The 26,472-nt window shown below is 40.3% G+C and overlaps 1 protein-coding gene across 1 annotated transcript; it reads left to right on the top strand.

Moving 5' to 3' along the window:
* gal3st2 (galactose-3-O-sulfotransferase 2) lies at positions 1-26,472 on the top strand. The gene is made up of 4 exons (XM_003218322.4): positions 1-2,251; positions 17,212-17,301; positions 20,973-21,234; positions 22,740-26,472. The coding sequence occupies exons 1-4, from the start codon at positions 2,235-2,237 to the stop codon at positions 23,550-23,552; spliced, it is 1,182 nt and encodes a 393-aa protein (XP_003218370.1). The 5' UTR covers positions 1-2,234; the 3' UTR covers positions 23,553-26,472.

The raw sequence follows: 26,472 nt of genomic DNA, 5'->3' as shown, positions 1-26,472 counted from the left end.
CTTTACACTTGTTAAGGCTTCAAGGCTAGGTCTTGATATATTGGAACTTTCTGGTTTTATATTCAGGATTTTTAATGTTACTGAATGCTTGAATTACTTGAAGAGTGGAGGAAAATACCTCCTAAACTGTATTACGGTTTCTGATGTTTAAATATAATTAATGGTCTTTGAGCTCTTTCAATGTAATTTTCATAATGCTGTAGTCTGTGCAGATAACATTAAATCAGCATACCAGAAATGCAATTCTTTTTCCTCCCTTATACCTTCAGGCTTCATATGCATGAATTCATCCTTTGGTTTCCAATATTCTTGCAGTTTTCAGGATCCTACAGGTTGTTTTGTAGAACTCGTGGTGTTTTGGGTCGTTTATGATAATGCTCTGATAATTCTCATGCATCTCCTACAGTGGAACAGCTGTAATTTTATATACTTTTGCTTTGTGTGTTTTCTACTCCTTCCATAGGAAAAATGAAATCCCCAAAATCACTGGGGCACGTGGCATGGGGAAAAGGAGGAAAGGTGCTATCCCTTGGCAAATGTGACCAAATCATCATATCATCAAAGGCAATCATTTGTGGCCGGAATGATTGTCTTTCAAGGGCAGAGTCTTGGTGGTGGCTCCAGAAGTGATTGTGAAGGCCTATTCTGGATCCACATTTTCTTTCACAATGAGAACATAGATTTCCAGGTGGAAGGCGATCATGACAAGGGTTTGCTTGAGGTGCCTTTCTCTTGCTCTTGCTTTTGCCCTGTATTTGTACCAATTCAAAGTACATAGCACCATTGGTAACAGCTGACTTCCACTTAGAACGCTCAAGGGCCAGGGATTCCCAGTTCTTGGTGTTTATGTTACATTTTAAAAGTTAGCTTTAAGACTGTCTTTAAATCTCTTTTGTTGTCCACTGACATTCCGTTTTCCATTCTTAAGTTGTGAGTAAAGTAACTGCTTTAGGAAATGGTGATCAGACATTCAGACAATGTGACCAGTCCAGCAAAGCTGATGTTGGGGAATCTCCACTTCAGTGCTTCTTCCAGAATGCTGATGTTTGTCCGTTTGTCTTCCCAAGAGATTTGCAGGATTTTTCAGAGGCAACGCTGATAAAATCATTCCAGAAGTTGAGAGTGATGTTTGTAGATGGTCCATGTTTCACAGGCATGCAGTAGAGTTAGGAGGACAATAGCTTTGTAAACAAGCATTTGGGTTCCCTATGAATGTTCTGATTGTCAAACTCTCTGCTTCATTCGAAGAAATGCTGCACTCGTAGAGCTCAGGTGGTGTGGTATTTTGGTATCAATGTTGACTTTTGTGGATAGGTGGTTGTCTAGGTAGCAGAAACGGTCAATATTTTCTAGCATTATACTATTAAGCTGTTTTGCTGGCGTTGCAGAGAAATTGGTGTGTACCTACTGGTAGAGCACTTTGTGTTTTTTTATATTAAAGTGAGAGGCCAAGCTTTTCATATGGTTCAGCAAAGGTATCTAAAATGTTTTATAGGTCTTCCTCTGAATGAGCACAGACTATGTTGTCATCGGCATACGGGAGTTCTATAACAGAAGCTATTACTTTATTTTTGGCTTTCAGTCTGCTTGCCATATGTCTGATATGTGATTTCCAAACCATTGGGAAGCTTCCTGTCAACAAGGTATAGAGATCAAATATTGTTCCGTTTGAAGGCCACAGGCTTAGTCATTTTCTCCTCTGTCAGTTTTATAGCTGCCTTCTAGTCTTCTTAAAATTTGGATCTCATTTTTTTAACACAAAGGCTTTAATATTATCTTCATTAAGCACATCTTCGACACATTTTGTCCTTTAGGTTGTTTTGGAATTTTAGACCTCATTTTACTGTTCAAAGATATTGAACCAATCTGCTGAATGTCAAAGCGTTATTTATAAGGAAACTATCTGAAGATTTCATTGCTGATGTACCATGAGAGCTAACCAAACCGAACTAACTTCTTTCTTTAGATATTGATGCCATGTGTTTCTTGTTACAAAAAGGAGTTGGTGCGTTGCTTCTTAAGGGGAAAAAGATCCTCTAACTCTTAAGTCCTGTATAAACACTTTTTATTGTGGCAAATGCCATCTGTCCCTTTCAAATTTATGTCTCAGCCCTGTACTTAGGAATCAAGACACTCCCTTTTTCCCCTGTTGAGAATGAGTCTCTGAACAGGAACAGCTGCCAGTCCAGTGGACTAGCAAGGGACCCACATGTCTGCGGCAAAACAGGGACAAGATGAAAAACACTTGGAGGTAAGTAAGAAGTACCAGCAATTAAGCTATAGAATGCTTTGTTGAGCACACCCTCTCACTGCCTCAGGGATTAATATTTCTATGGACTGAATAACAGCACATTCTTGGGATGTAGGTTTAATTCAGGGTAGTTTTGGCTAGCCTTGGATCTTTAGGCTGAAAGGAAGCACCTGAGGAATGCCTCAAGTTCGATGGAATGTGTGTTTTTCCAGAATTCCCATATAATCATACGGCAATCAATGATGACTTTTGCTCATAATTCCTTACAATTTTGCTTTTATTCCCTACCTGTCTGTTTAGCATCTGACATTGATTTTTCATCCTCAAAATTGCTCATAATGCTTCCCCCCCCCCTTCCCATAAAAATGTGGACTCTCTTAAGTATAAATTGAGAGGATTAAAACAAAAGAATATAAGAATTTTGGCATTGTAGAAGAAGAGCTCCAACTTTAGGACGCATAGCAAGGCAGTCTCTTTAAGAAACACTTGGTCTCCAAGGAAGCAGATACCCTCTGAATGAACTCTAGATCCCTTTGAGGTCCTGAAATGTAAGACCTCCGGAGTTATTGTTTCCTGGATCATAGTTTTCCAGCACCTCACACAAAACCTGCTTGTTCCAATTTTCACTCCATTCCCCGCTGGACAGGTCTGCAAATTATGTAAGGGGAGCTCTGTCTGTGTGTTTGTGTAAGACAGAGAAAGAGAGAGAAAATGCTGTGAATTTTTTGTTTAAGATCTCTGTGACCACTAAGTAATATGATTTTCAGATATAAGATAACAATACCGATCTAAACCAAAAGTACCGTACATGTTTGCAAATTAATACATTAGAAAATAAAAACACTGTGTAAACCATTCCAGCGTAATTAATAAAGATCTGTATGGTGGTTTAGGTGTTATGTCATTCGAACTTTAATTCCCATATGAACCGCATATAAAGGGCATTTGTCTCCTGCAACTTTCAGGGCAGATATCTATTACGGAAGAGGTAGTTCATTGAATAATCCATTGATTCTCAGCTAGTGTTGCCTGGTTTTGAAATAGCAATTAGGACAGTCAGAATTCATAGCATGCAGCAGACAATCAGAAAGTAGTTATTACATTTGTGTAGCTCCTAAATATCATATGAAAGTATTGATTTCTATTAATTTAGCCATATGTTTGTGAATATTGTCCACATTCATTAGTGAGCCACACATTTCTGCCAAGCATTAAAAAAAATTGTTTTTGCTTTTTTGCATCTCATTTTGTCTATATTAGGGGAAAGTTTAGGGGAGATATCTTGAAATTCACAGGTTTAAATCCGGGGAGTGGAGTAAGCACCCGCTGTTAGCCCCAGCTTCTGCCAACCTAGCAGTTCAAAAACATGGAAATGTAAGTAGATCACTAGGTACCACCGGCGGGAAGGCAACGGCACTCCATGTGGTCATATCGGCCACATGACCTTGGAGGTGTCTACGGACAACGTTGGCTCTTCGGCTTGGAAATGGGGATGAGCACCAACCCCCAGAGTCGGATACAACTGGACTTTATGTCAAGGGAAAACCTTTAACTTTACCTATCTTGAAATGAGGGACACTTGCCAGTCCTATGAGGGGCAACCTTTTTGACTGTCAAATAAAGGGCACTCCTTATGATAAGGCTCCCTTGGCTACCCTAAAAGTTGTGTTTTCTTATGTTGATGAAACACAGAAATAGTCAAGAGGACCAGGATGCAGGGCTTTGGTAACATTAGAATTCCTTCTCCTTTAACCCACACATTCCTTGCAAGTGTAAAGTGATATATCCCATTGATCCTACCTGCCGTGGATTATCTACCTTCGCCTTTTTGGTCTTTGAACAGTTAGTGTTTCTCCTAATCCCTTGTTCCTCCTGCCAACAAATTTGGCCAACCAAATGCCTATAAATACATGAAGATCCTTCTCGGAACAAAAAAGTAGCATCTCTATTCCCACACTATAATGGCTGGACCCTTCTTCTTTGATAGAGTAGTGGAATGTAAGATTTGGAAGGTTGAACACCAGTGAGCTAGTCTATTTCATAACATGTTTATTATTATCCTCCGACTTGCCCCTAGCTACACCTTTGGCATAACTGAATGCCTCCAGAGTTTTAATAGTCTGTTTAACTTTATGACTCATATACATAACACTTGGTATCCTTTTATGCAGTTATGACGTTGTAAGACATATGTATAACGTATGAATGAATGAATGAATTGTTTATTGTACTAGCCATAGGCCATGACATCAGTAATATACAACCTTTATAAACACTTTCCAATATGAGCATTAAAACTTATTCAAAAATTAAAACTAGCTCTTTAAAATTATGATAGCAGAAACCTAACAATGACAGTGTCTGATTTGTATCATCCCAAACTATCTCCATTTCCATTTCTGACCTCAAGCATGGATTTTGCTACTTTAGCTCTGATCTTTTGGGCTGCAATTGCAAATGTAGCAACTTTTAGTGTTATATTTTTGGAATAATCTGCTAGCAAGTCACAGATCACAGCAGATTGTTGCCATGGTGCCCTTTCTTCCAAGAGTACAATGTCGTAACTATTTCCAATGTATATTTATGGTCGTGGCACCATGGACATCACTGCAAAAGTGGGCATTAAAAATCCAACTAGGCAGCAAAGTAGCTCTTTTGTGCTGGAGAGTGGAGTGCTATTGGATGAAGTATCCATCTCCCTCCCAGGAAGCCATAGTATGACAAGGAATTGCAGTAAGACTCTATACTTCTGCATGCCATACAGAAATTGGGAGTTTCGTGAAAGGAGTTTCTGGTGAAAGGGGGTTGTCAGCATCATAGCTCCTTTACTTCGGTTAACTGCCTGGCTCAGGGGGTCAGATCAGGAAATGGAACATGGCTCCAATATCACAGCTACTTGTCCTGTGCCAAAACCCAGCCATTGTTTATTGGAAACATTACATTTGAGCAGCATTTCTCAACCTGGGGGTCAAGACCCTTGCAGGGGTCACGAGGAGGCCTCAAGGGTGTCGCCAAAGACCACCAGAAAACACATATTTCTAATCGTCTTAGGCAACCCCTTTGGCAGAAAGGGCTGAAGATCTCTCCACTTGTCCTTTCGTCCCATTCTATAATTGGTGGGGTTCAAGGGGCTCTTTGATTGTAGGTGAACTGTAAATCCCAGCACCTCCACTCCCAAATGTCAAAGTCTATTTTCCTCAAACTCTACCAGTGTTCACATTTGGGCATATTGAGAATTCGTGCCAAGTTTTGTCCAGATCCATCATTGTTTGAGTCCACAGTGCTCTCTGGATGTTGGTGAACTACAACTCCCAAACTCAAGGTCAATGCCCATGAAACCCTACCAGTATTTTCTGTTAGTCAAAGTTTGGTTCAATTCCATCGTTGGTGGATTTCAGAATGCTCTTTGATTTTAGGTGAGCTATAAAACCCAACAACTACAACTCCCAAATAGCAAAATCAACCCCTCCCAATCCCACCAGTATTTAAATTTGATTGTATTGGGTATTTATGCCAAATTTGGCCCAGTGAATGAAAATGCATCCTGCATACCAGATATTCACGTTATGATTCATAACAGTAGCAAAATTACAGTTTATTTATTTATTTATTACAATACTTATATCCCACCCTTCTCACCCATAGGGGACTCAGTTATGAAGTAGCAATGAAAATAATTTTATGGTTCGGGATCACCACAACATGAGGAACTGCATTAAAAAGATTGAGAACCACTGCATTAGAGGGTTCTTTTTAACTTAGAAAATAAAAAAGACAAATTACCATAAAGTGATTATAATTTTAACTTTAAAATGTAGTTCATTTTTAAATACCCATTTTTTCTAGTTAATATAACAATTCAGTGCCATTTTTAGAAACAATATTATAATAATAAAACTTTACTTATACCCTGCCACCATCTCCCAAAAAGGACTCAGGCGGCTTACAGAAGCACATACAAGTGCCATAAACACATAAAATACAGGTAAAATAACATCAACATATTAGAAAATGACAATATCAGTTCACATAAAAACAGCACATTACAAAAATAAAAGACTGATCCTAAAATCAATAAAACATATTACTAATTGGCATTAAAATGATTAGTTCAACATCCCAGCCACAGTCCAAATTTGACAATTAAGGTGCCAGTGTCAATATTATATTTGTGTTGTCGAAGGTTTTCATGGCTGGGATCACAGGGTTGTTATATGTCTTTCGGGCTGTGTGACCATGTTCCAGAAGTATTCTCTCTTGACGTTTCGCCCACATCTATGGCAGGCATCCTCAGAGGTTGTGAGGCATGGATAAACTAGGCAAGGGAGGTAAATATATATCTGTGGGGAGTCCAGGGTGTGACAAGAGTCCTTTGTCAGCTGGAAGCCAGTGTTAATGTTGCAATTAATAATTAATTCATCCATGCCTCACAACCTCTGAGGATGCCTGCCATAGATGTGGGCGAAACGTCAGGAGAGAATACTTCTGGAACATGGCCACACAGCCCGAAAGACATACAACAACTCAATATTATATTGTTTGGTCCTTAGATTAACAAATATCTTAATCATTTCTGAAGGTCTGAAGGGGGAAAAGGAAAGAGCCCGAGGCTGTTAGGAATGGTGGGAGTTCAAGTCCAAAACACCTGGAGGGCCAAAGTTTGCCCATGCATGGGATAGAGGCAGTGTTGAAAAGGTCCTTTCATATGTGACCACCTGGGTTATCAGCTATCACCTCATTGTTCATTGTTCTTCATGCCCAGTTTTAAGTTGTTCGTCATAAGACTTTGTTTCCAGACCTTTGGCTGTTTTGGTCACCCTTTTCTGGACACTTTCCAGTTGTCAATATCCTTCCTAAATTGTTGTGTCCGGAATTGGTCACTGCTTTCCAGGTGAGACCTGGCCAAAGCAGAATAGAGTGGCAATAATAGTTCCCTTCATTGGGACATTATCCTTTTGTTGATGCAACCCAAAACTGTGTTGACCTTTTTGGTCACATGTGTGTCTGTAAAACAGAGACAGACAACAGAAGGCATGAATGTAACTATTGCTTTATTTCATTATTTTCAAGTACAAGTTTAAGAGATTTTAAACTAGACTGAAAGTAAATAGATGCTGAGAATTGTATGCTGTTTGATACTTGATCTGGACCTTGAGATCCCTGACTCCAGCATGCGAGCGGTGCGCTCTGTCCCTGATAATTTCAGATCAAAGTCCTCAAACCTTTTAAGCCGAGGGCCAATTCATGGTTTTTCAGACTGTTGAGGGGCCAGACTATAGTTTGAACAAGATATGAACAAATTCCTATGCAGACTGCACATATCTCATTTGTAGTACAAAACTTCCATGAATTACTTGTTTAAAAAATAGTTCCTTATCTCTTCTGGCTAACTTCTGGAATAGTGCATTTAGTTGGGCATATCTTGCCCATCACACTTTCCTTTTCCTTCCTTCCTTCCTTCCTTCCTTCCTTCCTTCCTTCCTTCCTTCCTTCCTTCCTTCCTTCCTTCCTTTCGCTACTTCCAGTGTCTCAGCAAATAACCATCTTGCCTTCCTGGTTTTCTTTTTCTTTGGCACGTACAATAAAAAGAACAATACAATATTTAAAATGAAGACCAATCTTAACCAATATAAACTTACCAGTATTTCAATGGGAAGTGTGGGCCTGCTTTTGGCTGATGAGAAAGTCAAGTCATTTAGGACTGTTTTTGTTGTGTGCCTTCAAGTCATTTCAGACTTAGGGTGACCCTAAGTCTAAAGTTTAGGGTGGGGACTGGGTCAATGACCTTGGAGGACCACATCTGGCCCACAGGCCTTACTTTGGGGACCCCTGGTGTAGACCACACTTTGTGTTTGGGAATGGGGAGGCAGACAGAATGCAGTGTTCAGAAATGTGGCCTGCATATGTTCAGAGGTACTTATTTATTATTTATTTATTTATTTGCGACATTTATATACCGCCCTTCTCACCCCGAAGGGGACTCAGGGCGGTTTACAAGTATATATACATACAATCTATTATATTATACAACTATATTGCAATATTATTAGTAATATTGCATGTAATATAAATATACAATTATAATAGTGAATTATAATAATTATTACATTGTATTACATCATAATATTATTATTAATATTACATGTATATACAATGTATTATAATATTAGTATAGTATAATATTATTATATATCATTATATCATTAAATTAATACAGGAGACATGGTGGAAAGATGTCTTCCCGGCCGCGCCTTCTTCATTATGCTCCAGATATAAAACTAGCATAGCATGTTATTGCGGATAGGGGCCTCTAGCTGATGTAAAGAGACAAGATGGAACTGTCCTCATGGCTCCCTCTTAGCTCTGGCACCCGAGCATCAGTTGGAGATGGTGGGAGGGGCCTCTAGCTGATGTAAAAAGACAAGATGGAAGTGTCTTCATGGCTCCCTCTTAGCTCTGGCACCCGAGCGTCAGTTGGAGATGGTGGGAGGGGCCTCTAGCTGATGTAAAGAGACAAGATGGAACTGTCCTCATGGCTCCCTCTTAGCTCTGGCACCCGAGCGTCAGTTGGAGATGGTGGGAGGGGCCTCAGCTGATGTTAAAAGACAAGATGGAACTGTCCTCATGGCTCCCTCTTAGCTCTGGCACCCGAGCGTCAGTTGGAGATGGTGGGAGGGGCCTCAGCTGATGTAAAAAGACAAGATGGAACTGTCCTCATGGCTCCCTCTTAGCTCTGGCACCCGAGCGTCAGTTGGAGATGGTGGGAGGGGCCTCAGCTGATGTAAAAAGACAAGATGGAACTGTCCTCATGGCTCCCTCTTACCTCTGGCACCCGAGCGTCAGTTGGAGATGGTGGGGGGGCCTCCCCTCCCTTGCATCTTCTTGTAGCCAGCTACATAATAACTATAATAACTTTATTTTTGTATCCCGCCTCCATCTCCCCGAATGGACTTGGGGCAGCTCACATGGGGACAAACCCAACAACACAAATTAAAACACAGAACAATCAATTAAAAACGTTGTAAATACATAAAACAATAAAACAGATCAACAGAATTAAAACCAGGACAATAATAATAACTAAACTCTCAGGGGATAAAATTGTGTAGAACTCTGAGTAGGGCTTCTAAGAGGTATAAGGACGATCAAAAATAGGGGCAGAGGAGCAATATCAGTAAACACTAAAACCATAAAGGGTAAGGAACAGTAATAAAGTCCAATAACTGATAATGTGTTGTAAGCGGGCTGAGTATCTGGTAGGACTGCTTACTCACATATTGCTGTACTTCCATCAATCATTATCTGAGATGAAAAGTAATGCCTTCACTTTCGTTACTTCGGTTTGGATGGGAATATTTTAATAAATCAAACACAGAAATAATCCTTAGAATGTGCTCTTTAACTACCAATATTCACTTTTCCATATAATCACCAGACAATTGGATACATTTCTGCCAACGATGAACAAGTTTTCTGAAGCAGTCACGGAAGAAGTTGTCACTCTGTTTCTGCAACCAGCATCTCACAGTACCCACCGTGCACAGATCTTCCGATAGCCAAGCAAAGCAATAATGTGACCCACACGTTTTTGTGAAATGCCGATTATGCTTGAAATTTCTCTCTAAGTGATACGACAATCGTCCTGAATCAATCTGTCAACCTTTTGCTTGTGAAACTCGGTGATTGCTGTCACAGGACGTCCAACTCTTTGTTTGTCATGCAAGTCCGATGTTCCCACCTCAACATCTTTAAACTTACTCGCCCAACGATGCCCAGTACTCATATCAACACAATCACCATAAACAGCTTGCATTCTCTGATGAATCTCCTTTGGGGTGACACCTTCTGCTGTCAAGAATTCAATGACTACACATTGCTTAAGTTGCATTGACTGACCGCCTGCACAGGGTTCCATACTTCACAGTTTAACAACACAACTGTTCAATGTTAAGGCTTCCTGCCAAATGGAACTGTAGAGGAGTGTCTGCTGAACAAGCCAGTACCTGCTGCATACCAGTACTTCCATCAGTTGAGGAGTTATGAAGGTGGAGGCATTACTTTTCATTCAACCCTTGTAGATGCCTCTTTATTAAATGATGACATCACTACACAATAACTTTAACTGGCAAAGTGTTTAAAAGATTAATGTATACTGTATCTGGGAACATGAAAAGAAAAAAGAAATGTGAATGGGTGATATAAAACTTAACTAAACAATTATTGACTTTGCAATCAATCTGGGAAAACATTCCCAATGGGAGAAGGCAACTAGTGAATCAATATTGACAGACCCTGTACCACGCTTTGTAAATGTCATAGTTTGTTCTGAAAAAGACAACTCCTTAAGCAACAACGAAGAGGGAGAAAGCTTGTTTTCTGCTGCCTTGGAGACTAGGATTTGGAGCAATGGGTTCAAATTACAGGAAAGGAGATTCCACCTGAACATTAGGAAGAACTTCCTGACTGTAAGAGCTGTTCAGCAGTGGAATTCTCTGCCTCAGTGTGTGGTGGAAGCCCCTTCCTTGGAGGCTTATAAACTGAGGTTGGATTGACATCTGTTGGGGGGATTTTGATTGTACTTTTCCTGCATGGCAAGGGGTTAGACTAGAGGGCTCATGCGGTCTCTTCCAACTCTATAATTCTATGAACGAATTTAATATTCCCAGTTTAACCTTCTAAACTCTAGCTCAGAATATGTGGTTTATCTGTTCTATGTCCAGTGGTTAAACTGATGGAGTTATGCTTGGAAAATCCTTGTTCCCTGTGCAATTAAGCCCATGAGAGTGATTTATGCCATTCTGAGTTACCTGGAAGGAAAGTGATATATTAATCAGATGGTATATCTTAAGGTTTCAGTGGAAAATTAAAGTAGATAATGCAGATACATTTACACAGCCATTTCCCAAATGCAGGGGCCCTTTCAACGTCTGGATGTATTTTTGTGAAAGGCTCTTTGCTGAAAAGGTTGACACATCAATATATTATAAACAAACCAAAATATGTTGTCGAAGGCTTTCACGGCCAAAATCCTTTGAGGATGCCTGCCATAGATGTCGGTGAAACGTCAGAAAAGACTGCTTCTGGAACATGGCCATTCAGCCTGGAAAACTCACAACAACCCAAACCAAAATATGTTGTCCTCCCAATGCTAAGAGTGATTTCATTCCAAAGCAGCTGACCTTTCATTTCTTCGTGTTTGTTTTGATTGTAAAAGTAAGAGCTCGATTATGCCAAATACTTTAAATGGTTAACTTATATTTGAAACAGTTATGCCAGTGCACTACTGTTTGCCAGGGGTAAAGGTTTCCTCAAGCAAATAGTAGTGTACTCGCATAACAGATGTTTTAGAAATATCTATATCTATATGTATATATAAAGCGACAACTTCAGGCGACTGTGTGGTTCAGGGTGGCAGGCTGCTCTTTCAAACATGTTAGTGTAAATGCCCTTTGGACCTGTGGTCTTCAACACGATAAATAATAAATGCTGTTAACATATGCCTATAAACCCTGTTTCTAGGCTGTAAAAGACCCACACAAAAAAAAACACTAGCAGTTCTTATGTAAGCTCTTTAAGATGACTCTTTCATATAAAATAGGAGATGACGATAGGAGCCAGAGGTGACCCCCCTCCTTGCAAGACTGTGTGAGATCTGGCCATTTATCTTTCTGAAAACACAAGAAAAATATGCAATAATTGCCAAAGGCTTTCATGTCCAGAATCACTTGGTTACTTGAGTTTTCTGGGCTGTATGGCCATTTCCCAGAAGCATTCTCTCTTGATGTTTCACCCACATTTATGGCAGGTATACTCAGAGGTTGTGAGGTCTTACAACTCCTGAGGATGCCTGCCATAGATGTGGGTGAAATGTCAGGAGAGAATGCTTCTAGAATATGGCCATACATCCCAGAAAACTCACAGCAATAGTAGTAGTAGTAGTAGTAGTAATAATAATAATAAATAAATAAATAAATAAATAATCTTATATCCCACCCCATCTCCCCAAAGGGACTCGGGATGGCTTACATGGGACCCAAGAACTAAAAGCAACAATGATTCACAGCATAAAATTACATTCCAAAATTAAAACATAAAATATATAAAAACATCAAAATTCATAATTAAATAATCCAACAACTGACCAGTGCCGTTGGCATATGCAATAATTATTTTGTCCAATAATAATAATAAACACCTCAGGAGTTTAGAAGAGCAAAATGGATCCATGGAAGCAGTATGAGGAAAGCCGTCCCTTAGGATGCTTATGGGTGTAATGTTTTGTGGCAACTGGCTTTATAATTCATAATAGCTGGCCCTCCAAACGCACTGACAGGATCGTATTAATCTTCCTGTGGTGCCAATTATTACTAAGACCAACTGACAGGGGAGAAAAGGCCTACCTATAATATCAAATTCCTGTGCTCTAGTACTGGAAGAACAACTCTTTAAATGTTTTATTGGGGCAATTCCAAAGAATTCCACTGTGGGTATATTATGAGTAACGGTTGTTTTCTAAATGTTTTATTTAGCTTATGTCTTAGTCTATGTATTGTTCTCCAAGGCGCCACAGGATTGTCATTTTATGTAATTATCCTGTAACATTTCTATTTATTCCTTAAATTGTGCCTGGCGACATCTGTGGAACAATGAATCTACTCTGGCTTCAGGCTGATTTTTTAATGAGACATCCAAAGTGATGAAGTGATTTCAGCACTTTGAATAGCTCCTTTGCCATTGAGACCAACTCAGAGCCGATTCAACTGCCTATTGACGTGGAAGCTACCTGCAGTCTCTGAGAAAGTACTTACTTCACAATGACTATTCACAATTTCCCTTGTTCCTAATTTAAGGATGAATCAAAAGTTGAAGGAAAGGCAGGTGTATCCGACTATTTATTTCTAGCCATGACCATAACAATATTAGAACCTGGGCATAGCTGGATGAAATAGATGCATGTTGATGCATTTTTTGGTGTCATAAAATACCTCCCCACTTTTTAGTGGTACCTACTTTCTCTGCTTAGAGCTCTAAGCTGTTTTTGAACTGCTAAGGTAAACAGTGAGCTGGGCTGACAGTCGGGTACTCACTCCGACCCAATCTTTGATCTGGCAACCTTTCAGTCAGTAGATCTTATTGCTGCTGGTGATTTACCAGCTGTACTAAAGCCCGGCTCTGAAAGAATGCATGTCTAAAAAGCCTGTCACCAACATGAAAAGTTTGGAAAGCTCTGATGTGCATCATTTGAGAAACCTTTCTAATGGGGACACACATACATAAGTGAGCATCTTAAAACTCTATGTGAATGTGGATTGTCAGTGCCAAAAAGCAAATCCAAGAATCCTGGAACACCAGCAGAAGGAGAAAAAAAAAGAATGCAATGTAGGCACAGAAAGCTCTTATTACCTACACCTGGCAGAGGCAACACTCATTCAGAAACCTTGCCTTTACCCCAAATTCTCCATCCCAATTGACTTTAATTTCACTCACCCTGAAAGTAAAATCTTTGGAATTTGCTTAATTTCTGGTTTTCATTCTAATCTCCCCCCTTAAGTTAACAAAACCCTTTCTTAAAGATTTCTTTGCACATTTAGAACAAGTCCTGACATTGTGCTCAGGTTTCACAGTGTTACAGAGGTTCAGAGATAGCAAAAGACTCCTTTATACTTCTCAGAGATATCTAACGAAGCATTTCAAAGATCACAGAATATATCCTTTGCTGCTACAAAGCTGAGTGAAATGGATAATTGCTGCATCAGCAATATGCATAGTTCAACTCCAGAGTAAGGACAGGAACTTGCAGGCTCGTAAGTGATAGCCACAAAACATTATTTGGAGTGGACGTTGGCATTGGGTGCTAGCCTTGTAAACACAGAGCAAAAATAATTTGGTCAAAAGTAGACTAAACAAAACTTTCTTAGAATTTATTCTAGAACTCACAGTATTTGTCTCTCATGCTAGACCACCCTGGATGTTTTAAGTGTTTTAATTACTTGATGACCACACTGAACAGAAGGCTTCACTAATGCAAATATAACTGTAAAATTTTAACTGAAAACAAAACAGCTCGGGAGTATGGTAGTGAGGAAAGGGGAGTAAGGGTGAAAGAAGGAGAGCCCTACTATTTGATATCTTTTTACTGTTGGGATGCCAGCACAGAAATGTTACAAACTGGATTGTTGTGCATTTTCCGTGCTGTATGGCCATGTTCCAGAAGCGTCTTCTCTTGACGTTTCGCCCACATCTATGGCAGGCATCCTCAGAAGTTGTGAGGTATCACATCTCACAACCTCTGAGGATGCCTGCCATAGATGTGGGTGAAACGTCAAGAAAGAATGCTCTGGAACATGGCCATCCAGCACGGAAAATGCACAACAACCTAGTGATTCCGGCCATGAAAGCCTTTGACAATGCATGGTATTAACTCATTGTAGGAGCCGCAGTGGCGCAATGGGATAAACCCTTGTGCCGGCTAGACTGCTGACCTAAAGGTTGGGCTGCTGGGCTGAAGGTTGCTGGTTCAAATCTACAAGATGGGGTGAGCTCCAGTCTGTCAGCTCCAGCTTGCAGGGACATGACAGAAGCCTCCCAGCAGGATGGTAACATATCCGGGCATCCTCTGGTCAACGTCTCTGTAGATGGCAAATTCTCTCACACCAGAAACGACTTGCAGTATGTTCTCAAGTTGCCTCTGACACAATAAAAAAAAACATAATACAGGTAATGGGAATGTTGTAGGCTTGTGAGCTATTGACGGATTTTTCCCATCAATAGGGAGGAGGCAGACTAGTAGTAAGATGCAAATAACATTGTGCAATAGGGCCCATCACCAAAATTATCAGTCCAGTTTCAGTACTTGTTTGCCTGCCTCGTGTAAGTTTTATTTTTGTTTTACTTTGTGAAATACATTAATCAGCCACTAACGATGAAACACACAGAGTCTGGAAATGTCACATTTTGGGCTACAACTTTTGTTCATATCACTTAGCACATACAAAGGCTAATCATTCAGCTCATAGAAATGCAAGCCCACTTTAGAAGTCTCTGTATTGATGCTACTAGGGTTGTAGTCCTACTTGTTTGGGAATAAGCACAATTGAACTACACATACACATGACTGTACTGTGTACTATGTGGTGCTAAAGCCACACCAGAAGGGAATAATTTACCTTGATCATAGAGAAAAAAAGAAAAAAGGTTTGCATGACAATCTCTAATCTGCATTACTTTAACATTTGATTCGGTATTGGATTCTTCACATGTTTTAATGAGACTGTCACCATCTTTTGTCTTATAAATAAATGCTTACTAGGAAAATTAGAGTGAAAATTAGTGACACCCCATAACCTTTAATGGGTGAATAGAAGAGGGGATTTCAGCAGGTTTTTTGTTACCTGGCAGTTTGACAAGTGACACTGCTGGATCTACACTGCCCTATATCCCAGGATTTGATCCCAGATTATCTGCTTTGAACTAGATTATGAGTCCATGTTGCCTGATAATCTGGGATAAGCAGATAATTTGTGATCATATCCTGGGATATAGGACAGTGTAGATCCAGCCTGAGATTTTCTCTTCTACACAGCCATTAATTTTTTTGGACTGCTCTCCAATTTTTAACTCAATTTCCCATTCTCCACCTTCCAGTTCAGAATTTATGACCTCATTTAGTTGTTTGGTGAATAACAGTTGCCACATTACAAGCAGTGCTCTAATAAATAATATTTAGCCCCGACTGTGAGTTCTATATTGTTGTAAAGTAAAGTTAAAGGTTTCCCCTGACATTAAGTCTAGTTTTGTCTGACTCTGTGGGTTGGTGCTCATCTACCTTCCCGCCAGAGTGATACTTATTGATCTACTCACATTTGCATGTTTTCAAACTGCTAGGTTGGCAGAAGCTGGGGCTAACATCAGGAGCTCACCCCGCTCCCTGGATTCGAACTGCCAGCCTTTTGGTCAGGAAGTTCAGCAGCTCAGTCATTTAACTTGCTGCACCACATTAAGCCAAATGCGTGGTACTGTAGTTCCTTAATCATGCTTCATTTTCTATCCCCACCTTCCTGTATATGGTACCTTTTGAATACAGGCTACATAGTCTTAATCTTTCCGTTTTTATTGATTTTTTAAATTTTGGAACATTGTAGAGAATGTAATTTACATTGTAAATTAAATGTTAAAACCCCATTTTGGCATTACAGATACTTCTTTCTCTTTCTCTTTAAAAAGAAGGAAGGAAGGAGGAGAAAAAAGGTTACAATGACAAAGATCTTTTAGATCTTTATAGTAGTCAATGTTGATATGTGAAAGCAATAAATTTGCTTACCAAATGTTAGTTCCGCAGGTTTCAAAACTCTTCTGAGAAGATTCATTTTGTGATATGTGACATAGCAAGGACTGTTGTATTAATGTAAATAGTGTGGCATGAAGCCATTGTCTTTGTTTAGACCTCTGCAAATGGATGGAAATCAAATTTACTGATAATATCTGACCCACCACTGTCACGATGGAGTCTTTCTTGGAAGTTCCTTGAACTTCTTTGAAGAATTGTGACTTCTCATTTCCTGGGAAACTGAAATATGCTTCTATTAGTTTTTTATTATGTTATTATTGGCATTAGGTTAGTGTCCACATTTCTTTATATGTTCATGTATTTCTTTATTTTCAAATAAGAAAATGATTTGATTGTCCTCTGTGGATATTAGATAGCGGGAGAGCATTGTAGCTCAGTAACAATATAGAATTAGTTTAAAATATAATTTTGTCTTTCACTCAGAATTTTAACTGCCTTACTTTGACCACTAAAGCAGGATGATTTATAAATAAACAAGCAGCAAACAAACAAGCTACGGGACAAGGGGGTGAAGGAGTTACAATTTGCAGGATTCTAGGGGAAGCCATGACAATCTGTGGTACATTAAAGCCTTATTAATTGCACACATACTATTGCATTGGTTCTTTTGCAGGTATTTTCATCAATATGCATGGTTCATCCTTTGGCTGGGAGTTGTTGCCATGATAGGATTTGTTCAGCATCATGTATTAAAGGCTACCAAGTAAGTTAATTTTATAAAATGATTATGTCATTGATTGATGCCTTGTGAGAGGCAATTTGTGACAGGATCACGAGTCTCTCTATCTACCTGTTCTCAGTATACTCTATGACCAGCCCCGAAGACATTTCCCAGTGTCCCTGTTGCTGTGAATTTTTTAATCAAAAAACCTTCCAAATATAGGGAATCCATCAGTCTTTAATTTTGGCATTCTGGAGAATGGACAAAAAACCCTGGAAAATAATTTCTTAAAGTTCAGTTTTTTGCTAAACCTGAACAGGAATTTATAATCTTTTGTATTTACATAAAACCCTTATGATTGGATGTGAAAACAGGTTTCCTTAGGTTGGGATGCTACCAAGTTGAAAAGGTATGGTATTTTGGGGGGAAAGTGGCAAATGGCGTCATGAGCTCGGCCATGTTATCAGGAGCAAACAACAGGAAGAGATGCAAAATCAACAGTCCACTATTAGAGAAGCCTACACTTGGTAGTCCTTGAAAGTCAAGCTAGAAAACAGAAATACAATCCACAAACAGATAGGGTGAGTCAATGCTGAGTTTCACAGTCCAAGTAGCTGTAGTCAAGCTGATGAAGCTATAGAGTCAAGGCAGGAACAAACAAGACCCAAGGTCACAGTCCAGGGTGAGAAATGCTGGTAGTCTGAGTCAGGTCTCAAGACAAGAAACAACAATGTTGTCTGCCCCAACAAGACTCAACACTGAGAGCCTATTTATCCTACCATCTCAGCTGTAATGCTCATTTCTTGGCTGATTACTTAGACCCGTCAAACCCTGCTCACCCTCTCCTATGCAACAAAAGTGGGGGAATGTTTAACCTTTCACTAGCTTGTTCCGATGTGCTTGCCTCAGCTTGCTCAGACTGCTGGGGAGTGAATGCTACTGCTGAAAGCAGACTGAAGTTGTTGACCTCCATCTCCTCTGCTGATCTTTCCAGCAACTCTGTGCCTTCACTATCAGAGCTGGCCATGACAGGTGCCATTGTAAGATATATCTATGGTGATGGCAATCCACTGTGGAGCCCTCGGTGGCACAATGGGTTAAACTCTTGTCCTGGCAGACTGCTGACTTGAAGGTTGGGTTGCTGACCTGAAGCTTGCCCGTTTGAATCCAACCCAGTAGAGCGCAGATGAGCTCTCTCTATCAACTCCAGCTTCATGTGGGGACATGAGAGAAGCCTCCCACAAGGATAGTAAAACATAAAAAAAAAACATCTGGGCGTCCCCTGGCAACATCCTTGCAGACAGCCAATTCTCTCACACCAGAAGCAACTTGCAATTTCTCAAATAGCTCCTGACACACACACAAAAAATCCATTGTTATGTCTTATGATGGCCACAAGTTCTTTTTGTGGCAAATATGAAAGGATACATCACTTGGAATGTATAATGGCTAAAGGGAAATGAAGGAAGAAGTGATGAAAAAGGAGCTGAGGGTTATGAAGGAAGGAGAGGAATCTGTAAAATTCTGGGGATGAAAGCATTTAATAGTGTGAAAGCTTTATTTGGAACTGTTTATGGAGACTATGGATTCCTAAATCATTCCAGTATCAATGTCAGAATTCCCCAGGACAAACTCTGGCTGGTGGGGTGGGGAAGGAGGCTTCAGCACTCTCCATGTTGCCATCCCATCAAGCTCAGGAGGGAATGTGTTGTGCACAAAGTAGATGGAACAACAGCAGAATCCCAAGTGTGTCTCAAGTGCCCATCCATTACTTGAGAGTCGAGCACTTGCAGCAGGAACCAAATGCCACCCTTGTATCCTTTTAGTGGATATTAGTGTCTGCAAATGAACGGTAAGTTACTTTGGTTTTGTATTTTAGCTTATGGGTAAATCAACTAGTCCTGGAGCCTTATTTGGCAGTTCTGACTTTTTGGGGGGGCTATAGTCGGTTTTGGAGGCTCAGAAAATGATTGGGAGTCTAAAAAGAAGTGGGGGCTACATACCTGTTGCCCACACTTTCCTGGCTCTTGGTTTAAATATACACTCAGCATAAAGGAAAGCCTACAGAATGAGATACTTGATGCGAGGAATAGGACCTCCATTTTACCTCTATTTCCCTGCACTTCTCACCCACCTAGTATTCCCAGGTCAGAAGTGTCCGAGGTCGTTGGTGCTTTCAATAAGTATGATCTATGAACACACTGGAGCCCCCACTGGTGCAGTGGGTTAAACCACTGAGCTGCAGAACTTGCTGACTGAAAGGTCACTGGTCCGAGTCCGGGGAGCAGGGTGAGCTCCCACTATCAGCCCCAGCTTCTGCCAACCTAACAGTTCGAAAACATGTAAACGTGAGTAGATCAGTAAGTACCACTCCGGCAGGAACGTAATGGTGCTCCATGCAGTCATGGCAGCCACATGACCTTGGAGATGTTTACAGACAACGCCGGCTCTTCAGCTTAGAAATGAAGATGAGCACCAACCCTCAGAGTTGGACACGGCTGGACTTAACGTCAGGGAAAAACCTTTATCTTTACCTATAAACACACACATTTTCCCAAGCTCTCTTTTAACACTTTTGCAAGTTCTGCTTTTCAAAATACATGAGAGGTGCAATCTAGCCAAAACTATCTACCAAAATTTGTAAGCCACCCTGAGTCCCTGCGGGGAGATAGAGGCGGGGTACAAGAATAGAATTATTATTATTATTATTATTATTATTATTATTATTATTATTATTATTATTATTATTAAAATTAGGCTCATGATACCACTATATAGAGTAGGCGTCTTGAATCAGTTGTTGAATAGTGGGTCAATACATAGTTAATTCCATTGGTTTAGTGAATTTAGTGAACTATCATCACAATTCAGATAAAAATCTTTCTCTCTGTGAGTATCAGTCTATATCTTTCAAAGCGATGCTCTCGTTCTGATATGGAGAAGAAGGTTCAGACCTATAGGACCTCAGGGCCTATATTGTCGCCTAGGTTTCACTTGCTGCTGTACAAAGAATCCAGGTGAGCAATGCTTGGGAGATATATGCAGTTACAAGATATATGAGTTATAAACATCCAATTTACAAATGACATCTAGTTAAGAAGGGGGGGGGGGGGGTAAGAAAACAGGAAGTGAGAGAAATCTATCTTTGGGAAGAGACATTCACTCCTGAAAGAGTTATCATGAGGAAGAGATGGCTCAAATGAAGCCTTATCTCCGATCCTTGTTTCCAGAACAAGCCAAATTTTTCAAAATCCAATTATCTCAGGGACAGAAAGTGAGGTGAAATCTTCTGAACAGGGGCTCAGACAGCAAAACAAACATTACAGCCCTACCACCCTGAACACGGTTGACCTTGTTTGATCTTGGAAGCTAAACAGAATTAGATCTGGTTAGTACTTGGATGGGAGAACATTACAGGGTGCTAATGCTTTCCTATGCTGTCCAAAGCTATTATTTATATATCTTTGGGTGGAGTTGCATTTAAAAATGTACCTGTTGTGACTTACATACAAATTTAACCTAAGAATAAACCCACAGAACCTGTCTTGTTCATTGCTTGGGTACTGCCTGTACTGCCTGTGCCTGTTCTTTCACTCACCATACAAAGTGGCTCTACTGAATGACATAGCAGTGGTGGGAACTATATTTCCATCAGATGGGAAAACTGTTTTCTAAATAGCACCTGTCTTCTGTTTTTCATTCATGTTATATAGGCAGCAACAGCCTGTTTTCAAAGCCTGTCAACCTACTACAAACGTCATGTTCCTCAAGACACACAAAACGGCTAGCAGCACTATCCTCAATATCCTCTTCCGTTTCTCGGAGAAGCACAACCTCACAGCGGCTCTTCCAAATGGGAATGGCTTCCACCTGGGCTACCCTCAGCTCTTCAGGGCAACATTTGTTGAGGAGTTCAAAAGTATTGGACGAAACTTCAATGTCATGTGCAACCACTTGAGGTTTAATGCCCAAGAGGTGAGAACAAACCAGGAAAGCCTGCACAACTTTAGTCTTTGCTTACTGCTTCGAAGGTGTCCACTTTTTTGTCTGTAAAGTTAAATAATGCTAACATTTAGGATACATTTCTCCAAAGACTTCAAGAAAAGAGTGGTGAACCTCAGGCCCTGGATATTTAATTCTGTTTTAATGTTTGTATATGTGTAAATTTTAAATGGTATGGAAATGCTTTTAGTGTAAGCTTCTCTGAGTCTCCTGGTGGAGAGAAAAAGTTGGGTATAAATAATAATAATAATAATAATAATAATAATAATAATAATAATAATAATATCACACAGTCCTAGACACTTGGGAAGTGTTCGACTTGTGATTTTGTGATACGAAATCCAGCATATCTATCTTGTTTGCTGTGTCGTAATAATAATAATAATGACAATGTGTTGTCGAAGGCTTTCATGGCTGGGATCACAGGGTTGTTGTATGTATTCTGGGCTGTATGGCCATGTTCTAGAAGTATTCTCTCCTGACATTTCGCCCACATCTATGGCAGGCATCCTGAGAGGTTGTGAAGCATGGAGAAACTAGGCAAGGAAGGTTAATATATATCTGTGGAGAGTCCAGGGTGTGAGAAGAGTTCTTTGTCAGTTGGAAGTCAACGTGAATGTTGCAGTTAATCACCTTAATTAGCATTGGAAAGGTTTGTCTCTTGCCTGGAGGGCATCCATTTCCCGTCTCCTCCTTCGCCTGGTGCGTGCCTTCCAAAACTTTGGTATTTTAATTATTATTTAATTAATAATTAATTATTAAGGGATGATTTTCTAGTACTTTTGGAGCACAAAGGCAGAAGGAGATTGGACTAAATGGCCCAAGGGGTCTCTTCCAACCGTCTTTATTATTTCTATTATGATTATGATTAACACTGAGGCTGCATTTATCCCTGTTTTGTTTTTTTACTTCAAAATAAGATATGCAGTGTGCACTGCATAGGAATTTGTTCATAGTTTTTTTTTAAACTATATAGTCCAGCCCTCCAATGGTCAGCGGGACCGTGAACTGGCTCCCTGTTTAAAAAGTTTGGGGGCCCCTGGGTTAACCTGGGAGGGGGGCAGGACTCCTGATCACAATAAACTGTGGTTTGACAATGCGACTAATAACACGGTATAACAAAATTTGTGTAACAAAATTCGAAGCATTTTCTGTTCCTGGTTTGAAAGTGTTATTTCCTATATAATTTTGCAGTACTTACTTTGAATATAGTTTTATATTCCAGAAACTTCATTTTTGTGGCTGCTGCAAACTATGTTGAATTGGTTAAGACTCTATGAAACATTCATTGAAAAACTATAGCAAAATGTGCAGTGAAGTATAGACAGCACACCAAATTGCATTACATATAGGAAAGTCTTGCAGGGACCTGCAATAGACATGTTATGTCAGTTGTCTTAATTTTAGGAACTCTTTCCCAATCATTCAACAAGGATTATGCTTACTGTATTTTGTTTTTGCTTTTTTTAATTTAAAAGGTAAGAAGAGTAATGCCAAATGACACCTTCTATTTTTCTATCCTGAGAGACCCAGCTACCTGGTTGGAATCTTCCTACGTTTATTACAAAGATGTTACACCAGCTTTTAGAAACTCCAAGAATGTGAATGATTTTCTTGCATCTCCGTGGTCTTACTACAATCTCACTGAAAAGAACTGGAACATTTATGCCAAAAACCAAATGTGGTTTGACTTGGGCTATGACAACAATGCAGTGTATGATGAGTACTATGTGCAGTCGGTAATACAGGATGTTGAGCAGAATTTCCATTTGATGCTAATTGCCGACTACTTTGATGAGTCCATGATCCTTTTGAAGGATACTTTATGCTGGGATTTGGATGATGTAGTCTATTTCAAGCTGAACGCCAGGAGCCAAAGCACTGTTCAGACAATGAGTCCAGAAAGTAAAGAAAAGACAAAGGAGTGGTGTACTTTGGACTGGGAACTTTACAAGCACTTCAACAACACCTTCTGGATTAAGATTCAGGAAAGGATGGACCTTAAGACTTTGTACAAAGAAGTTGAGCGTCTACAGAAAAGACAGAAGGAGCTGATGGAAATGTGCCTTTCAGAGGAAACTGCAGTTGAGGGAAACAAAGTCAAAGACAAGCGCCTAAAGCCTTTCCAGTCAGGGACTGCTAAAATATTGGGCTATAACCTCAAACCAGATTTGGTCAATGAAACCCTCACAAGCTGTAAAAAGATGATTGTACCTGAGCTTCAGTATATGGCATACATGTACAGTCGCCAGTTCCCAGACAAAAACAAAAAACCCATAGATTTTAAATAAGATCTAATCATAAGGATGTGCCATTCTATCAAAACAGGTTAGGGAGTAGCTACGTATTGTTTATGACATGCAAGTCTTTGTTTCTGACCAGATTCAAAAATCTGGTGTCTCTTTCTCTCTGTGCCATTCTTTCTATGTGTATGTGCCACTGTCACTATATGACACCCCGATCAGATGTTGCTGACATTCCCAGAATAATTAGTAACCAAATAATGATCCATATAAATGACAATGATCTAACAAAGAGGGGGTGACTACAGTGGTCCAGGACCCAGTTTCCTGCACCTGGTGTCCTCCAGGCGCTGTATATAGTTGGCAAAATATAGTGGGCAACCACTAAGGTTTGGTTCCAAAACAGACACAAACACACCCATGCGTATGTGTATGGATGCTCAATTATATAAAATAATGTGGTAAAATAATGTTCCTTATATACAGTGGGAAATTTATAATTTGTCTTTTGGACTGAAAAAAAAAATCCCGCCCCCTCTTTAAAGGTACATTTCTTTTTTAATTAAAAAAAATAACAGAAAAAAGACACAAATAAATACAGACAGTTCCCAAGTTACAAACAAGATTTGTTCTGAAGTTGAATTTGTTTGTAAGTCAAAATAGGTTCTATCTATCTATCTATCTATCTATCTATCTATCTATCTATCTATCTATCTATCTATCTATCTATTTATCTATCTATTTTCGAATAGCATAAAGAAGGGTTAACCCCTGTGGTGCTTGTTTTGCTGTCTGTGCCCCTGTTCAGAAGATTTCATTTTACTTTCTATTCCTATAATAATTGGATTTTGAAAAATTTGACTTGTGGAAACAAGGATTGGTGATAAATCTCCAGTGGTGACACCTTTTCCCCATGATAACTCTTTCAGGAATGAATTTCCCTTCCGAGGGGTAGATTTCTCTCACTTCCTGTTGTCTCACCCCTGTTCTTAACTATGAGTCATTTGTAAGTCAGATGTTTGTAACGTGGAGACTGCCCAAATGCAACAATAATACTTATGCATACATAAACATAGACATACCTACAACAACTACAGACGTGCAGGCTTAAAAAAGTGCTCATGCCTGCCTGCAGCCGAGTGCCTCCTCTAGAGTAAGAAGCAGAACTTGTCTCCTTGCCTTGGAGAGCGTGTGTGTGGCGTGCAGGCCCAAAAAGCACTCACACCTGCCTGCAGACATGCACCTCCTCTAGAGTAAGAAACAGAACTTGTCTCCTTGCCTTGGAGAGCGTGTGTGTGGCATGCAGGCCCAAAAAGCACTCACACCTGCCTGCAGACATGCACCTCCTCTAGAGTAAGAAACAGAACTTGTCACCTTGCCTTGGAGAGCGTGTGTGTGGCGTGCAGGCCCAAAAAGCACTCACACCTGCCTGCAGACATGTACCTCCTCTAGAGTAAGAAACAAAACTTGTCTCCTTGCCTAGGAGAGTGCTTGTGTGGCGTGCCGGCCCAGAAAGCGCTTGTGCTTGCCTGCAGCAATGTGTCTCTCCTCTAGAGTAGAGAAACAGGTAAGAAGCCTCTTTAAATGCATGCCTGCCTGCAGATGAGTTCTTTTCCTCTAGAGTAAAACAGTTTCAATGCCTAAAATGATATGAAGGGGAGCCTGGGAAGTCCCCCCCCCCCCATGGACCAATAGAAAATGAATCTTTCGGCACCCCAGAGCAAAAACAGATATCTGCCCTCCTGATTTCGGGAGGCACCCAAAAATGGATTGGGCCCCCCACTGAAAGCTGGGACATGAAATGGGTCAAGGTTTACCCTGAAAGCACAACCCTAATAACAAATGGCTTGTTGCAGGCCAGCACCAAGACTGTAGGTGCTGCCACTTTGAGCAGCTCTGCCTTAAGCTTAGCTTAGGTATTTGCTCAGTATTTACAGGTGGTATTAATATTTTGAACCTTTGGTTACACAATTCTGCTGCACTTGCAATTTGGTGACATTTTTCCATGCTGGGATTTATTTCTTTTAACAGTCTTTCCTTCAAGGCAGAGTTTTGTGCACCACGACCTTGTCAGATGGCTGGCGGAGGTGCTCCGCTTTGTCAAGGGGTGTGGGGAACCCAGTGCCTTATGTCTTGCATCACTCGGTTCCCACCAAGGAAGATCAGATGGGGGATGTGTGAGCATGCGGCTTTCCCTCATGCATTCCAATGGCAACATGGGAGCATGCACTGGCTCCGCACTCCTTCACCCATGGAGTCACACTGGTGTCATCTGATGAGAGCCAACTGGCTCAGTGGGTGACTATGGCTAAATTGCCACATGACGCCAAATTTATCCCCGTGTGAAATTTCCCTGAAGAATTGTAATTCATGAGAACATATATTTTAGTTTCAGCATTAATTGGGGGAATCTGAAAGATGAGGTGAACAACTAACATAATAACTTAATTCCAAGTTGTACATTAGGAGGAGTGAATGAGGGAGGCGATAGATGTGGAGGACAGTAGAAGTGAGATTTTAGAGGAAAGAGCTTTCTAGCCTGCCCTGTGTTCCCTAAGCTAGTTTGTTCTCAAGTTAGTGTAAGATACTGCTGAGTTGCCACTATTAAAATAAAATTCAGCTGTCACTCTGTTCAACAACTTTTTGTGGCACAAAAAACTTATTCATCACCACAGGCAGCAAAATGGGTTGTGCCGGCACGGGTTACAGGATAACCATTATGGCTCAGGACCAAAATGCAAGATCCCCCGGCAACTATGTGCTGTTACAGACTGGGAACTCGTTCTGGGATTTCATTCCACCTTCTAGACTGGGTCTTTAGTTGCCACGACCCACTTGTCCTCAATTTGCTGCTGCTTGTTTTGTTTGTTTCTTAATGGGAACATTTGGAATCAGTTCACTGAACCGCAAATGACTCTGTCAGCATGGATCCTAATCCAGTAGCATGGCAATAGCAAAATGAATAAAA

This window comes from Anolis carolinensis, chromosome 3 (genome assembly GCF_035594765.1).
Source record: "Anolis carolinensis isolate JA03-04 chromosome 3, rAnoCar3.1.pri, whole genome shotgun sequence".
NCBI lineage: Eukaryota > Metazoa > Chordata > Lepidosauria > Squamata > Dactyloidae > Anolis > Anolis carolinensis.
The sequence above is the reverse complement of the archived record's forward strand: the minus strand, read 5'-3'. Positions and strand labels throughout refer to the sequence as shown.

Excerpts from the sequence above, each read along its gene's own strand:
- gal3st2 (XM_003218322.4), top strand. Across the intron at positions 17,302-20,972 it reads CATGTATTAAAGGCTACCAA|GCAGCAACAGCCTGTTTTCA; the intron begins GTAAGTTAATTT and ends CATGTTATATAG. Across the intron at positions 21,235-22,739 it reads TGAGGTTTAATGCCCAAGAG|GTAAGAAGAGTAATGCCAAA; the intron begins GTGAGAACAAAC and ends TTAATTTAAAAG.